This window comes from Plecotus auritus (assembly GCF_963455305.1).
Source record: "Plecotus auritus genome assembly, chromosome: 1".
NCBI classification, from domain to species: Eukaryota; Metazoa; Chordata; class Mammalia; order Chiroptera; family Vespertilionidae; genus Plecotus; species Plecotus auritus.
In genome coordinates, this window is record NC_137770.1 from 150602498 (window position 1) to 150620201 (window position 17704).

General features: G+C 43.1%; 1 protein-coding gene across 1 annotated transcript in view; it reads left to right on the forward strand.

Moving 5' to 3' along the window:
• Positions 1–9459: 9459 nt before the first annotated feature.
• The window catches only part of FAM107B (family with sequence similarity 107 member B), a gene marked incomplete at its 5' end in the record, with an annotated part of 282323 nt that continues 274078 nt past the window's right edge, over positions 9460–17704 (forward strand). The window contains one exon of the mRNA XM_080658121.1: positions 9460–9873. Coding sequence (XP_080514247.1) covers positions 9460–9873 — 414 coding nt within the window. The remainder of the gene's footprint in view (positions 9874–17704) is intronic.

Consider the following 17704-nt stretch of genomic DNA (forward strand, 5'->3'; position numbering starts at 1 on the left):
GTTTCTTTGCTGATTTTTTGTTTAGAGGATTTGTCCAATGGTGATAGTGGGGTATTAAAGTCTCCTACTATGATTGTATTGCTGTCAATCTCTCCCTTGATATCCTCCAGGAGTTTTTTTATGTATTTGGGTGCTCCTGTATTGGGTGCATATATGTTTACCAGAGTTATTTCTTCTTGTTGGATTGCTCCCTTTAGTATTATGAAGTGGCCTTCCTTATCTCTTGTTATGTCCTTCACTTTGAGATCTAATTTGTCAGATATAAGTATTGCTACCCCAGCTTTTTTTTCAGTTCCATTTGCCTGGAAAACCTTTTTCCATCCCTTCACCCTCAGTCTGTGTGCATCTTTTTTTCTGAGGTGGGTTTCTTGTAGACAGCAGATATATGGGTCATGTTTTCTTATCCAATCCATTACCCTATGTCTTTTGATTGGGGCATTTAATCCATTTACATTTAAAGTTATTATTGATAGGTACTTATTTGTCGCCATTCCTATTCTTTACACCTGTGTTCCTTCTTCGCTTCCTATTTCTTTCTTTTTTTTTTTTTTTTTTACAGCAGACCCTTTAGCATTTCTTGCATTGCTGGTTTGGTGGTAATAAATTCCCTTAGTCCTTTTTTGTCTGTGAAGCTCCTGATTTCACCTTCAATTTTGATTGACAGCCTTGCTGGGTACAGTATTCTTGGATTCAGACCCTTCCTTTGCATGACTTTGTATATTTCATTCCATTCCCTTCTGGCCTGATGAGTTTCTGTTGAGAAATCAGTTGCTAGTCTGATGGGGGTTCCTTTGTATGTAACTTTCTGTCTCTCTCTGGCCGCTTTTAAGATTCTTACTTTGTCGTTGGTGTTTGCCAATTTAATTATAATGTGCCTTGGCGTCGGTCTTTTGGGGTTCATTTTGCTTGGGACTCTGTGAGCTTCTTGGATTTGTGTGGGTTTTTTCTTCTCTATATCAGGGAAATTTTCTGTCATTATTTCTTCAAATAGGTTTTCTATTCCTTGCTCAGCTTCCTTTCCTTCTGGAACCCCTATTATGCAGATGTTGTTTTGTTTCGTGTTGTCCCAAAGTTCCCTTAGGCTCTCCTCCTGCTTTTTAATTTTTTTTTCTAGAAGTTGCTGTACTTGGGTATTTTTTCCCATCTTGTCTTCTAGCTCACTGATGCGGTCCTCTGCTTCTTCTAGTCTACTCTTGATGCTTTTTATTGAGTTCTTTACAGCAGCGATGTCATTTTTCATTTCTTCTTGGTTCTTCTTCATTTCCTCTTGGTTCTTGCTCATATTGTCGAATTTGTCTTCCATTCTTTTCAGCCACCTTATGACCATTTCTCTGAATTCTTTTTCTGGAAGGTTGCTTGCTTCCATTTCATTTACTTCCTTTTCTGGTGATGCCTGCTTTTCTTTCATATGCGGGCTGTGTCTTTGTCTCCCCATGGTCTCTCTTCTCTGGGTGTCTGGTTATGTAGTTCTCTCTCTCCTGCGTCGATTTAAAGGCACAAAATACAGCACTACCAGGTACAACACACAAGGCACTGAACAGAAATGTATTCACGATATTAACAACCTCCAATAAAGGTGACCACCAGAGAAAGACAAATCAGGGGATAGTAGAGAAAGAAGAAGAGGAAAAAGAAAGAAAGAAGAAGAAGAAAAAAAAAAGGGGGGTGTCAAAATGAAATTGGGAAAAGGGAAAAAAAAGAAGAAAAAAAAGTAAGAGAGACAAGAAAGAGACTAAGAGAGAAAGGGAAACAGACTATATATATTGGGGATAAAACTCCAATAGAACAATCACTTATCCCAGCAAATGCCAGCAACAAGTACCTGGGGATTAATACAAACTACAACACCAACTAATATTGAGTGAGGCAAGGGAAAACAGAAGCACTAAACAAACAAAAAAATAAACAAAAGAAGAATAAGCAAAACAATCTCACAAAAAAGCATAAAAATTCGATATAATCTACATTCAAAAGAACAACAACAAAAGGACAGAGAGAAGAACAATTTTTTGGATAGTTAAGACAGCGAAGAGAGAGGTGTGTATGGACTTGGAGCAGGGGATTGGAGATTAGATATATAAGTAGGGTGAAATTTTAAAAGGGGGTAAACAGAAAAAATAGGGAAAATCTAAAGCAGGAAAGGGGTAAGATAAACAGGACACTGAAAAGGGAAAAGTGAGGAAGAGAGTGATGGCATAAAGGTAGATTTGAGATAGAGTAAAATGGTGTTAAAGGAAAGATAAAAATAGAATGTAGAACATTAATCCCAAAACAAAGTGAAGAGAAAATAAAATGACACTTAAAAAAAAAAAAAAGGATAAAATAGCAGTAGTAATAATACGGATTGAAAATAAAAATGTAATAATTAAAAAGGTAAAATCAAGTGAGGAAAAAAATTAGTTTCTTGAGTAAAAGATGCAAAAAATGAAAATAAAAAAATAAAAAATAAAAATAAAATGTGGAGTAGTGAAGGTCATTCACTTCCTCTGTTGTTCTGTTTGGCACGCCTGTTTCTCAGTCCGGACAGTATTGCAGTTCCCTGCGTTCCACTGCTCTTCAGTGATGTAAGCCAGTCCTGATTTTAAGCAGGCGGTGTGTCTTAATTCGTATTCCTTTATTTTTGATTACACAAGAGTCAATTTGTGATTCAGCCCCTGGGTGGCAGTGTTTCTGGATTGACTTCCGGGTTTATCTATGGCCTCTCTAGGGAGTGTTAGAGCCTTCTTTCCCTGTGGCACTCACTACCGGTTTGTGGGAGTGGGTCTGCCTCAGAGCTGGCTCTCTGATGGTCACTCCCCGCTCCGATCCCCAGGTTCCAGAAAAACAACTTTCCCCTGCAGTCTCCCAGGGTGTCCCCAACTGGGTGAACCTATGAATTGGGCTTAGTAATCAGAAGCAAGAATTTCAAGAGGAAAAAGCCCAAGTGTGCGCACTCCGTGGCTGCGCGTAAGTCTAGCACACCCCTGAAATTCTTAGGGTGTCCCTGCACTTCAGATCAAAATGGGTTGCTTTTTAGAGAGCCCTTCTGTTAGCAGCTCTGAGGACCCCCTTCCACATTCACAGATCACGCCAGCCCCAGCAGCCACCGATTTTTCTAGGCACAGACTTCCCTGGTCCTCCAGCTCCCGCAAAACGCGCGTTCCTCTCTCGCGCTGGGACCAGAGACCTCACCTTATCCTAGGCGAAATCTGACCTTTCCGTGGTGGAGTGTAGAGCTCCTCTGAACCCGTGTGTTTGCGCCAATTGGGGAGCGTTGTTCTGGGGCTCGCAGCTGTTCCGTGGGTGCCTCAGTATTGGATTCTCAGGCTTCGGATAAGCTCCACTTTTTGGTTCCAGATGGCGGCGACTCCGCGTCCAAGCCCGCAGCTCCGGGAGGGGACCCAGCCGCAGTGGGAGCTGCCAGGTCAGGGGAACCCCGTCTAGCAGTCTCCCACCTTCTTCTGGAGTTCAGCTGTCCCCCAACTTGCCAACAAACACTCCTAGTGCGACCCTCAGCTGTTCTTTCTTTCTGCTCCGGGACAAGGCTCGGAACACGTCTGTCTATTCCGCCGCCATTTTTCTCCCCTCTTCTAGTATCCCTTTTTTGCCTACCGCGGCACTCAAAGAGAATGTTCTTGGTATCTAGTTGCAAAGATTCTCCCCCTTTCCTCTCTATCCATTGCTCAGAATCCAGGAGCGTTGCAGTTCACTGCATACTTGTACACACTGTACTCTGAATGGCAGATATTGTTGCCTACCCAACTGCCATTTCCTCACTCTTCCTTGCTAGGATCCTTTTTTGTTTACCTTGGTTGTTGTCATTGATGTTGCAATTATTTTAAAATTTCTTGTAATGTCTTCTAATCTATTTGTATTGTTACAAAAGTGAGGAAGGAGTTTGAATATTGATCAGGAGCTCTGTGAATGCTGGCAGGACTTAGCAACCACACTAGCAAAAAGACTAGTTCACTTTAACTGGCAGGAAGCTTTCTGCTATTATGTTGGATCCTAAATAGGCCAAAAGACTCTATTATTGGATAGTGACATCCACACAAGCTACTCTTATTAGTTCATTAGATAGTTCATTAAATAGTTTAATAAGAATTGATTAGACAGTTCATTAAATAGTTTAAGACCCCACCTTAATTTTATTTTATTTACTTATTCATTTCTTTATTAATTTAATTTTATTCATTCATATTTTCATTTTATGTATTAATTTTGTAGCAGACATAGAAGGGTATAGGAAACCTTTGATTTCCATAATTAGACCTGCAATAAATCACACATTTTCAGACCTACTCTTAAGTTCCACTGTACCTGCTGCCCAAGTCAAGAGCTTCTTAGGATTTCTACTCTGCAGGCTGGCTTTTTTCCCCTCATCTATAATAATAAAAGCCTAAGCAACCATCACAACCGAACGGACGACTGAACAGGCCGTGTGGGGTGACCAGGCTGGCATGGGGGTTAGTGAGGGGCAACCAAATGACTGAGCAGCAGGCTGCATGGGGCGACCAGGACAGCAGGGGTATTAGTGAGGGGCGACCAAACAACTGAGCAGCAGGCTGTGTGGGGCAACCAGGCCAGCAGGGAGGTTAGTGAGGGGCGACCAGGCTGGCAGAGGGGGCAGTGAGGGGCAACCAGGCTGGTGGGGGGCAGTTGGAAGTAACCAGTCTGGCAGGGGAGCAGTAAGGGGTGACCAGGCTGGCAGGGGGGGCAGTAAGAGGAGACTAGGCCACCAGAAGGGGCAGTTGGGGGTGACTAGGCCAGCAGGGGACAGTTAGGGGCAATCAGGCAGGCAGGCAGATGAGCAGTTAGGAGCCAGTGGTCCTGGATTGTGAGAGGGATGTCCGACTGCGGTTTAGGCAGGCCCGATCCCTAGGATCGGGCCTAAACCAGCAGTCAGACATCCCCCGAGGGGTCCCAGATTGGAAAGGGTGCAGGCTGGGCTGAGGGTACCCCCACATGCACAAATTTCGTGCACCAGGCCTCTAGTTAATTAATAATATTCTGTCTCCTTTTTGTTCTACAGGAGTTTGTTGAGTTTTCTTGTATATTAATGGCCTCTTTCTGTTTTTTTGTGTTGTGGATTTAAACCTTTAAAAGAAATCCATTACTGTTATCTGAATGGTTTCTTAGAAAGGGAATGATATGAATATATGTGCTTAATTAGCACACAATATTAAACCTGAAGTCTCTACATAACTTCTTTTTAATAGCTCTATAGCAATCAGTTGTATAAATCAGTGTTTTCAACCTTTTTAATTTCATGGCACAATAAACTAATTACTAAAATTCTGCAGCATACCAAAAATATATTTTTTGCAGATCTGAAAAAAAGGTATAATTTTTATTGATTTTATAAAAAGTAATTACTTACCCTTTTTTGGTCTACAGTGACTTTAAAAAAAAACTGGTGCCTATACTTGTATATAAGGATTTCTGGTACAAGAATTAACTAATCAGATGCAATCTTATTATGTGACATGACCAATAAGATGCAACTCTATTATATGATCTATATATTTATGTCTCAGGACAGGGCATTAGTACTGGACAGCTATTGTTGTGTTGACTGTTGTCATTTATTTTATTTGACAGTCCAAGGGAAAAGAGGTCAGTGCCACTGACTAAGTAGCCAGATATTACATGTTTTAAAAATTCTTGCTGAACACTGGTTGAAAATTGCTGGTATAGATTTTTTTTATATATTAACTTGTCTTCTACAGATTAAGAATAAATTTTTGACTCCAAATACTGCTGTTATGAACATTTTTTGACATAGCTCTATGCACATACATATTTGTAGAATAAATTCCTAGAGGCAGAGTGATGGATTGAAGGTTTTTGGAAAGTTTCTCTTTGGAGTGTGTGTGTGTGTGTGTGTGTGTGTGTGTGTGTGTGTGTGTAAAGTGATATTGCATAGTGGTTAAAAGCATGAACTCTGGGGCCAGGCTGCCTGTGCTCATAATCCTGGCTCTCTTCCTTACTATTGCTGTGACCTTGGGCAAGTTACTTAAGTTTCTGTGTCTTGTTTTTCTAATGAGTAAAAATGAGAATTAATAATATCACCTTTCTCCTAGGGTTGTGTGGATTAAATGAGTCAATTTGCTGAGATTCATGTCTGATAATACTCAATAACTATTACCTGCTAATGTTATTATTCTAGGCGAGACTTAGCAACCACACTAGCAAAAAAGAGGCCACTGTAAATAAAAAACAATAAAAAAATAAAAGGAAAAGAAGAGAAAAAAAGAAAAGAAAAAGACTCACAACTGCACTAGTGAAAAAAAAGAAACCACAAAAACAAGTCACATTTATGGTGGGCTGAAGCAGCACTCTGGTGAATGCCTCTGGCATGACCTTTGGTGGAAATAAGGTAAAACCCACACAGGGCTGCAAATGGGGACAAGAAGAGAGATATAGCTGAGCTGAGGGAAGGGCTTGGAGCCTTCTTACCCAGTAGTCTACCAAATGTGGCCACTTGAGAGTGGCATTGTTAACTGCTGTCCCTTTAGTTTGACACATAGTTGAGTGAATAAATGAGTGAATGAAAACAGGCTTAAGCCCACTGTATGGGAAAGCATATTTGCAAATGTTATCACTGATAAAGGTTTAATCTCCAACATTTACAGGGAACTCATACAACTTAATAAAAGGAAGATAAACTACCCAATAAAAAAATGGGCAATGGACCTAAATAGAATCTTTTTGAAAGAAGACAGAAGGAAGGCCAAGAGACATATGAAAATATGATCAAAGTCACTAATTATCTGAGAGATGCAAATCAAAACAACAATGTGGTACCATCTCACACCTGTCAGAATGGCAATCATCAACAAATCAACAAACGGTAAGTGCTGGCGAGGATGTGGAGAAAAAGAAACCCTCGTGCACTGCTGGTGGGAATTCAGACTGGTGCAGCCACTGTGGAAAACAGATTGGAGTTTCCTCAAAAAACTAAAAATGGAACTCCCATTTGACCCAGTGATCCCATTTCTAGGAATATATCCCAAGAAACTAGAAACACCAATCAGAAAGGATATATGCACCCCTATGTTCATAGCAGCACAATTTACAATAGCTAAGATTTGGAAACAGCCTAAGTGATCGTCAGCAGATGACTGGATCAGAAAACAATGGTACATCTACACAACGGAATACTACGCTGCTATAAAAAGAAGGAATTCTTGCCATTTGCAGCAGCCTGGATGGAACTGGAGAGCATTATACTAAGTGAAATAAGCCAGTCAATTAAAAAAAAATCACATGATCTCACTCATTTATGGATGATAAAGAACATTAAAACCTGATGAACAAAAAGATAGATACAGAGGCAGTAAAGCATCAAACAGACTGTCAAATTACAGTGGGAAAGTTGGGGAGCGGGGATGGGGGGTAAGAGATCAACTGAAGGACTTGTATGCATGAATATAAGCATAACCAATGGACGCAAGACACTGGGGGGTGAGGGCATGAATGGGAGTAGGGTGGAGGGGAGCAATGGGAAGATATGTACACATGTAATACCTTAATCAATAAAAAAAGAATTATTTTTTCTTCTCTTAAATTCCTTGCTAATACCCTTAACTCTTCAATAAAGTCTTATTACAGCCTAGCCTTACTGTAAGCATGTTTGGGAGGGAGGGGACATGGGAGAAGGCACAAGTGAGAGAAGCATTATGGAGTCACCCTGTCTGAGGTCACAGAAGCAACCAGGGCTAAAAAGAGGCAAACACAATTTCTAGGGCTCCCTTGGAGCACTTGTGCTAAATGCCTGGACTTCCTGCTGCCCTGTAGGACTGCTCATACTTGGGTATTAAAAGGAGAATGATTTTTCAATACTGGAAATTTTGGTAGCACACTGGCTGCTACATGGTATCCTCTAAGTAAGTGACAGCTTTTTATACATTATTTCTAAGTTTTGGTAAAGATTAAAATAAAGCCTGCATTTGATGCTGTATTTACTCTTTCTCAAGTCATGTGTGCCTTCTTGTGTAATGGATATAACAGCCTATTCAAGACATATTACAAGTACTGATGTTATGTTGATAAGATGATTTCCAGACCGAATGAGACTCAAAGACCAGATAGGGTAAGAGGGATCTTGGGCTTTTAACTGGCCCTCCTCAGTAGCTTAACCTTGCTTCCTGAAATTCCAAAGAATCGGTTGCTGCTTCTGCAACACGGGATTTAGTGCTATAATATCTACCACCTGTCTGGGCTTAAGAGCACATTTTTTTTTTTTTTAGAAAAAATTAAATTCTTTACTGTTGAAAGCGTTACATATGTCTCCTTTATCCTCCATTGACCTCTCCCTAGCCACCCCTCAGCACATGTCCCTGCCCCCCTACTGTCGGTTAAGATCACATCTTGATATTAAATTAAAAGAGAGAGCAACCAAGTAATTTAGAATGAGTAATATACCCTGAAATCATGACCTAAAAGTCACTATTAATGGTAAAACCATTATAGTATTGTATTTCTCTAACATTCCTAGCAGATGCTTGCCTAAGGAGAAAAAAAAATACCCATTTTGAGCACTGTCTTAGAATATGGCTATAATTATTATTTTTCACCATTCACATATTAATGTGTTGAAAAGTAGAAGACATATGTTCAAAAAGGTGTTATTTTTGGAAATTAATATATACAGTAGGTGAATAGAACACACATTCACACATACATAATACCTGTGTTAATTGTTCATGGGCCCATTTTATTTGTGTTTTTCTTTTGGTCTTGTTGAAAATTAATCAAGGATTAATGATAGTAAAAAAGCAAGTTAAAAAAGACATATTATAGTTACCAGGAGGGGCAATTGTGGATCCTGAACCCAGGAAGTTTCAGGCAAAGATTCAGGAAAGATCCAGAAAAGTCCTTGTGACATCAAATCCAAACTTGGATCTCTCCAGACAAAAGATTCAAGTCTGCCTCCCATTTTAATAATGAAATAACTGCCAAGGTCGAGGATCCTCTGGGGGGTCTTCATTTGTGATAGATATCTGGGTGGGGTTGTTTTGTTTGGAGGAATAAATATTTGAAGTGGGTAACTGAAGAAGGTTATGTGGCTGTTATGATGTTATTGATACACAGGCTGACGCTATTATAGTGGATACTATCAGGCTACATTATCTTTATGCCTCCAAGGTAACCTGAAGCAACTGCCTATTGACTTGGCACTGCCTTGCACTGAAGCGTTTGCCCTGCCTGGGGACTGTAACCTGAGTCAACCACATACCTCACAGACAGCTTTCTTTAGCAAAATCGTCCAGGAAGAGCGCTGTCAAGGGTGATGGCCGCTGAGTGACTCTCAGGAAGGGGCCTTGCCATATTCTAATCTATTTAAGGGCAACTACTAGAAAGTCCTTCTCTTCAGGCAAGGAAATCGTTATTTACAATAAGGAAACTGGAGGTGATCTGAACCCCTGGAAATTTTTCTTTCCAAAGCATGAACTTTGTCATGTTTCACTGCAGGTCATGTCCACATGGAAAGCAAGGCTCGCTAAAAGACTGAAATCTCCATCTAGAAGGATGCATCCATTTCCATGTTCAGCTCTGCAGGCCTGTTTTGGGAATACAAGGGAGAATGCTCCCTGTGATCAGCCCATAGTGCCTGATACTCATTCCACCATCTATGATCAGCCCATGGCCAAAGCACGTCGACACCCAAGTCACCCAAAAGGGGAAGAAGGGACTCCAGAGAAAAGGCGAGATTCCGGCACCCATTTAGACAGGAATGGCAATGCAAATCGGAATTCAAGAAACCACACTGTTGTCCAGCCTGCTGAGATCTCTGCGGATATGCCTGGGTCTCCAGATGGTGAATTGGACTGTGAAGTAGTTACTTTTCAGACTTCTATCCCCAGACCATCAGTTATTGAAATGACAATGGTGAGTATTCCCAATGATGTTATAGAAGGAAGGGTTTTGGAGTAGAGTTCTGATAATTTGGTGAATGCCTTCAGGGAACAAAGTTGTTTAACATAGTAAGTAAATAAGACATTGAGGGGAACTCTTACTAGTGAGAGGAATTGTGTAAAGCCTCATAAAGTTCTCAAAGGATGTGGAGGGAGGCAAGGACAATAAGCACTGGGGCTTTCGCAATCACCAATATTGACCTTTATTTAACTGCCCATGGTGCTTCAGAGCCAACAGTGTCTCAATAAAATATTAGGGGTAATATCATCTGGAAAAGCTCTTGAAAAAAAAACTGGCCTGTGAATTTATATGAAAATGCAAACTGTGCGAGTGGATTATAGAATTTAAGAATTTGCCTCTATTTAAAATAAATCAGGTGATATCAAAGCAATCTGGGCAAATTTGGAAATGATGATCACTGAGTGTATACAGAGCAATAAACAAAGGAACTGACTGATGCAACTATTCATAATATGGGTGTTTCTGTGATTGTTTTCTGAGACTTAAAGGCAGGAGAAAGAAGTTGTTTGAAAAATATAGTTCTGCTACTTTTATAAGGCAGCATCTTGAGTTATTTACCTTTTTTCTTTTTTTTGGCATTACTGAATTTTAATTGTTGGATATTCTGATTGGATTGAGCTACACAATCATTTCAAAGTTTTTGGTAATTCCAATTTAGGGAGGCAGAGTAGAGGCAGGGTTTCTTGAATGATGTTTTCCAAATACCAAGTACCTCTTGAGCATTTTTTGATCATAGTCCTGGCAAAGAGCTTAGGACTAGACTTATATAACTGAGAAGTCTTTGAGAATCCATTACTAAAATATTATAATGTAAAATAATACTTTTCTTTAACAAATCATTTTTGTTTGGCTTGCTGACTTGAATCCAAGAAGCCTCATTAGCAACGAAACTGCCAAACAATGAAGACAGGGTTAAAACATTATTTAAAAAACGGTTTCATTTGACAGTCTACAAGCTTATATAAAAGGATTAAGTGAACAGAGAATTTCACCAAGCTCTCTGTTATAGCAAGAACTGTAGTATTTTTTCTAGTACCACTCAAAAATGTGTTCAATTTCACTATAAGGTATTTTAGTAGTATTCTAGTTAGCTGAGTGGAGGTCAAGGCCAAGTTTATATTTCTTGCATGTTAAATTAACTAATGATGTACTTGTTTTAATGCACTGAATGAAGACTTTCTGTTGGGTAAACATTCTAGCAACCCAGGACCTACCCTTTATTGCAAAGTACAGCAGCAACTACAGAGGGTTGATTTGATTTTATCTTTGTTTTAGGGGCATATGTGATACAGGGCCTCAAAGTAAATATGTGTACTCAAATATAACCAATTAAACATAGCGAGGTAACATGCATATTTATTGTCTACTTGGCATGAGGAAAGCCATGGATAGATGACAGAGTTTAGATAAGCCTTATGACAGAAGTAGCCCTAAGGTAAGGCTAAATAGAAGTGTACCAAAGAGAGACACATAAATGGTTCAAAGGAGATTGGAGGTACTGGAAGGTACATTGTAAATAAGGTGGAATTTGAGATTGGTCTAGAGAGAAGGTTAGGATTTTTAAAGGCAGAGATGAAGGGGAGGACATTTCAATAAAGGAAAATTATATGAACAAAATCCTGGATGTAGGGGTATGTAGTATATCAATAGATACATCAGATTGGCTAGATTGGAAAAATACTGGGAAAGGTAGATTGAGACCCAAAGTGAGATGCCTTGAGTGCTGTAGTGAAAAGTTAATTCATTTGGCAGTGGCAACACTGAGAATTGTGAACAGAGAAACATCAGGCTTGGGATTTCATTCTGGGAAGATAAAAAGGTAGAGCCATGTAGGTTGGATTAGAGTTGGGAACACTGGAGCTGATGATCGGCCACTGAAGTAATCTCAGCCTGAGGAGTTACAAAAATAAATAGTAGGAGGGTGAGATAGGAGGGGCAAAAAAGGTACCCATGCGGTAGCAAATATAGCAGTTGACTCTGGGGTACAGAGTAGATAGAGAGGGTGGTGAAATCAAACTGGAAGTGATGAAATGAAAACAGCAAAATTAAGTGCCAGGGTGTGTGGGAAGAACCGGTCATGTGGGCATGGTAAATGGGCATCTAATACAGTTAAATGCAAGAAGCTAAAATTTACAGAGCTCTTGCTATTTGCCAGCCATCCTTCTAAGTGCTTTATCTACAGTATCCCAGAGGTACATTTTCTTATAATTCCCATTTTACAGATGGAGACTTTGACACTTAGAGAGAGTAAGACTTGCTCAAGGTCACAGAGGAGGGATATGATAGAGCCAGGATTGCAGCCCAGGTCTGTTTGATTCAAAAGTCTGACCTCTGAATTATAACAGGCTTCTACTACTCATTATTATTTGTGTGGTGTCTGAGGACTTCCAATCACATATTCATACATGATCTCACTTTCTATGCAATCAAATTTAAATTCCATTGTGTGTATATGTACATATTTATATATAAATGTATCTTTGTGTATAATAATAATTACTGTTTGATTTTTCTTAATTTGCTTAACCTTTTTAATCTCAGTTTCACGGTCTATCACAAGGTGGAAAGGGACACTTTCATTTGCATCCTGCTGATGACAAGGTTTTGTTGATGACAGTGTGGAACTGCTTTGAGATCTTCTGATTAAAAGTGCCATAACCCGGTCCAGTTTTTTTCACTACCTAGTAATTTTGCTGTGACTTGTTTCCACTCATTAGATGATAAATGAGCTTCTTTTATTATAATCTTGCCTGATGGCAAAAATATTTCCCTTTTGGATACACTGATCCCTATCATTTAAGCTGCCTTAGTAGAGGCAACAAATAATACTTTTTTCACTTTTTGTTGTTGAGTTCAGCCTCAGAACATAACCATAGCTAAGAAATGGGGACAAATGAGATTCTCTATTCATCTTTAGTTAACTGGTGTTCAGATAGGAGGGCGATTCAACTAAATATGAAACAACATCTGGTCTTAGAGGAAAAGCTCAAGGTAGAGAAGCCAAGTGAACTAAGTAAAAAGGGAACGTTTCTGTATGTGTAATTATATGTGCATGTGTCTATTTATAAAGTGATGCTGATTAATCTTCAACCTTTTTAGGTAATCTCTTCCCTGTTCCAGGCGTGAAATCAAGGTGATCACAATCCTAAAATTAGAATGTGTCCTATATCTTCTGATTATGATTTTTTTCTTTCTTAGTAGTATTACAATTGAAGTGTCTTATAAGTGGTAGGGTCATAGACCCAATGTAACACAGAAGTATGTTATTTATTTCTTTTAGTCAAGAGTTATGTGTTCTTACTGTGCACCAGGACAGCACTAGCTCTGGGGAAACAAAGATGATTAAGACACAGTCCCTGAAGTTGCTCATATTCTGATAGGAAATATAGTTAGGTAAAGAGGCAGTATCAATGCAGAGAAGGCTTATGGGTCAACACTGGATGCCACAGAAGCGCATGAAAGAGTCTTCCATCTTAGCCTTGGGAAGACAGGGGAGGCTGAAATATATGGAGAAGAATGGGTTTCTTCCTTATCTACCCTAATATATAAAAACCCTGTGTCCATCACGACTTCGATCAACTGGAAGTCAGTCCTGCAGTCAGCACTGGGTTGCTGTGGCACAACCTGCTACGGCAGCAGGCACAGTGACCTAGCACTCACTGCTGACGGGGCTGCAAATCAGGCCCGGAGAGAGGCCTGAAGAGAGAAGCAGGATCTGATCAGTAGCCTCTGTGGCAGCTGTTGATCAGCACTTGCTTCTCTCTTTCTCTCCAGGCCTGGCCAGCAGCCGCGCCTCCATTTCTCTCCAGACCTCCACTGGGGCTGCTGATCAACACCGTCTTTCTAAACAGGCCCTGTTGATAGGCCCAGAGACGCTGACTGGCATAGAAACTGACCAATCAGAGCCAAATCTGGGTGAAGTGTGAGGAGCCAATAGCTGCCTAAGAGGTGGAGCTTTTGATGCTGACTGTCATAGAAACCAACCAATCAGAACCAAATCTGGGTGATCTCTGAGGAGCCAATGGCTGCCTAGGAGGTGGAACTTTTGACGTTGACTGGTATAGAAACTGACCAATCAGAACCAAATTGGCAGGCAGAGGAGGGCAGTTGGGGGTGAGATCGGGCCTGCAGGGGAGGGCAGTAAGGGGCAAGATCAGACAGGCAGGGGAGGACAGTTGGGGGTGATTGGGCCAGCAGGAAAGCAGTTAGGTGTTAATCAGGCTGGCAGGGGAGTGGTTAGGAGGTGATCAGGCAGGCAGCAGGAGAGTGATTAGGAGCCAGCATTCCTGGATTGTGAGAGGGATGTCTGACTGCCGGTTTAGGCCCGATCCCACAGGATTCTATGGCAGTCAGCGTCTCTGGGCCAATCAATGTTTCCTTGTGGGATCGGGCCTAAACCAGCAGTGAGACATCCCCTGAGGGGTCCCTGATTGGAGAGGGTGCAGTGAATTTCATGCACTGGCCCTCTAGTCCTATCTAATAAAAGAGTAATATGCAAATTAACTATCACTCTGCTATACCCACAAGCCAATCAGGAGTGAGTATGCAAATTAACCTAACCAAGATGGCTGCGTCCACAGAGTGAGCAGGAGGCTTGGGTTTCCCCGGCAATGGAGGAAGCCAAGCTTTCTGCACACCCAGGTCTCCACTCAAGGCTACAAAGTTTCAATTATAGAAGATAAATAAATCCCAGATACCAGGGCCTCTGCTTGGGTTGCCGGGGGGCGTGGCCGGCCTGCAAATCACCACAGGCCCCTCACCCAGGCCACCCCATGCCCCAAGGGAACCCCCACCCTGATCCAGGACACCCTTCAGGGCAAACCAGCCGGCCCCACCTGTGCATCAGGCTTCTATCCTATCTAATAAAAGTGTATTATGCAAATTGACCATCACTCCAACACACAAGATGGCTACGCTCATGTGGTCAAAGATGGCTGCCCCCAGTGGGCACAAGATGGCTACCACAAGATGGCCAGCAGGGGAGGGCAGTTAGGAGGGACCAGCCCTGCAAGGGAGGGCAGTTGTGGGTGATCAAGCCAGCAGGGGAGGGCAGTTGGGAGGGACCAGGCCTGCAAGGGAGGATAGTTGGGGGCAATCAAGCCTGCAGGGAAGGGCAGTTGGGGGGGACCAGGCCAGCAGTTGAGGGAAGTTGGGGGAGACTGGGCCTGCAGAGAAGGGCAGTTGGGGGGGACCCAGGCCTGCAGGGGAGAGCAGTTGTGTGGAGACCAGGCCTGTAGGGGAGGGTAGTTAGGGGTGACCAGGCCTGCAGGGGAGGGCAGTTAGGGGCAATCAGGCTGGTAGGGGAGCAGTTAGGCATTAATCAGGCTGGCAGGGGAGTGGTTAGGGGGTGATCAGGCTGGCAGGCAGAAGTGGTTAGGGGCAATCAGGAAGTCAGGCAGGTGAGCAGTTGGGAGCCGGCAGTCCTGGATTGTGAGAGGGATGTCTGACTGCCCGTTTAGGGTTGTTGGGAGCCAGCAGTCCTGGATAGTGAGAGGGATGTCCTACCGGGATCAGGCCTAAACAGGCAGTTGGACATCCCTTGAGGGGTCCCAGATTGGAGAGGGTGCAGGCTGGGCTGAGGGACACACACCCCATGCATGAATTTCATGCCCTGGGCCTCTTGTATATATATAAAAAGCCAGTGACCAGAACTCCAGAAGGACCAGAATGACTGCCCTGTGATGCCCACTGTGGCCAGCGAACCGGCCAGATCAGGGGGTGGGGCTCACCTCCAACCTCTTACAGAACCCCCTCCCCAGCCAGCCCCACCCTGGATCGGCCTCACCCATCTCGATTGAGGGCAGGGCGGCTGGCCAACAACCCCTCGGCCCTTCCCATTAGGGTCGGGTGGGCCGATTGCCCCCGATCGGCCCACCCCACCCTGATCGGCCTGCAGCCCCTCCCCCTGCCGCCCCAGCCCATAATAGCTCCCCCTACCCCAATAGGGGGCGGAACCAGCCAGCCAACCTCCTGCAGCCCTCTCCCCGGCCAGCCCTGCCCCCGATTGGTCCCTCCACTCCGATCAGGGGCAGGGTCAGCTGGCCAACCACCCATGACCCCTCCCCCAGGCCATTGGCCCCTGATTGGCTCCCCACCCCATTTGGGGGCAGGTCTGGCTGGCCCAGTCAGTCCACCACCCACAGACCCTCCCAACAGCTGGCCCCACCCCCGATCAACCCCCACCACCCCAGTAGGCCTGAATCCCCTCCTCCCACCCAACTCCACCCCCGAATGGCCCCCCCTACATCAATCAGGAGTGGGGCTGGCCGGCCAACATCCCATGGCCCCTTCCCTGGCCGCTGACCCCCAATCGGCCCCCCCACCCAATTAAGGGGCGGGGTTGGGGCCTGCCAGCCAATTGCCAGTGTCCCCTCCCCACAGCCGGCCGGGGCAAGCAGGTCGGCCAGCCAACCTCCTGCCATCTCCTCCTCCTGACAGGCCCAGCCCCAATCTGCCCCAATTGAGGCCGGGCTGGCCAGATCCCACCTGTGCACGAATTTGTGCACTAGGCCTCTAGTTCCTTTATAATTTCACATAGAAATTATAAACTGCACCCTTTTAGTTGAATGGTACTGTTTTTCTCCTCACTCACTGTCCCTTAACAGTGGTCTCAGTTTAAGAAAGACACAGTTTCCACACTGAGCAGTTTCAGAGTAGTTGGGTAGTTTCAGAAGGTCTTTTGGTTGTAATTTTTTGACTTGTTCTTACTCTAACAACATAGCCAGCCTCACACAGGAAGAGAAAGTAACTGTGGTTCAGGAAATCATTCCTGGGTATTCTAACTAAAAGTCTGTTTTACAAAAAGTAAGGGAAGCGTGGCTGGGGTGACTCAGTGGTTGAGTCATGAGCCAAGAGGTCACCGGTTTGCTTCCTAGTCAGTGCACATTTCAGGGTTGTGGGCTTGATCCCCAGTAGGGGGCATGCAGGAGGCAGCCAATCAATGTTTCTCTGTCATCAATGTTTCTACCTCTCTATCCCTCTCCCTTCCTTTCTCTCTCAAATCAATAAAAACTTTTTTTTAAAGGATGGGAAACAGGGCCCATCTTGGAGTTAGGACATCCCCAGAATCCAGATGGTGGCCTGGACCAAGCCTCAGAGGCTCAGGTAGTCACTGCTTTCTAGGGTCCGAGTTTTAGCTCTCTAGACAGTTTTGTCAGTCATCCTCATCTAAAAGATAGTCTCATAAAAAATGTTTTTATTGATTTCAGAGAGAAAGGGAGAGAAAGAGATAAACATCAATGATGAGAGAGAATCATTGATTGGCTGCCTCCTGCAAGCCCCCTACTGGGGATTGAGCCTGCAACCTGGGCATATGCCTTGACTGGGAATCAAACTGTGATTCATGGGTTGACACTCAACCGCTGAGCAATACCAGCTGGGCAAAGATAGTTGCTTGGTAACCACACTTACAAGAGCCTGATGTATAAATTAGAATGTTGTGTTACTTTTAAGCCTTGAGGACTGTCAGGAAAGGACTGACTAAGCCATGTGTTTTCTCCACAGGAAAATTAGACATAAAAGAAATGACAACCAGGAATTTGTTGAAGCATATAGACTCAGAGGAAGGGGAAGCTACATTATTTTATTACAGTAAAATACACATAACTCAAATTTACAATTTTAATAATGATTATTTTTTTAAATCTTTCTTGTTGAGATTATTACAGATGTCCCTCTTTTCCCCCCCATAGCTCCCCACCACCCAGTTCCCACCCCACCCCAGGCCCTTGCCACCCTATTGTCTGTGTCCATAGGTACTGCATATATGCATATAAGATCTTTG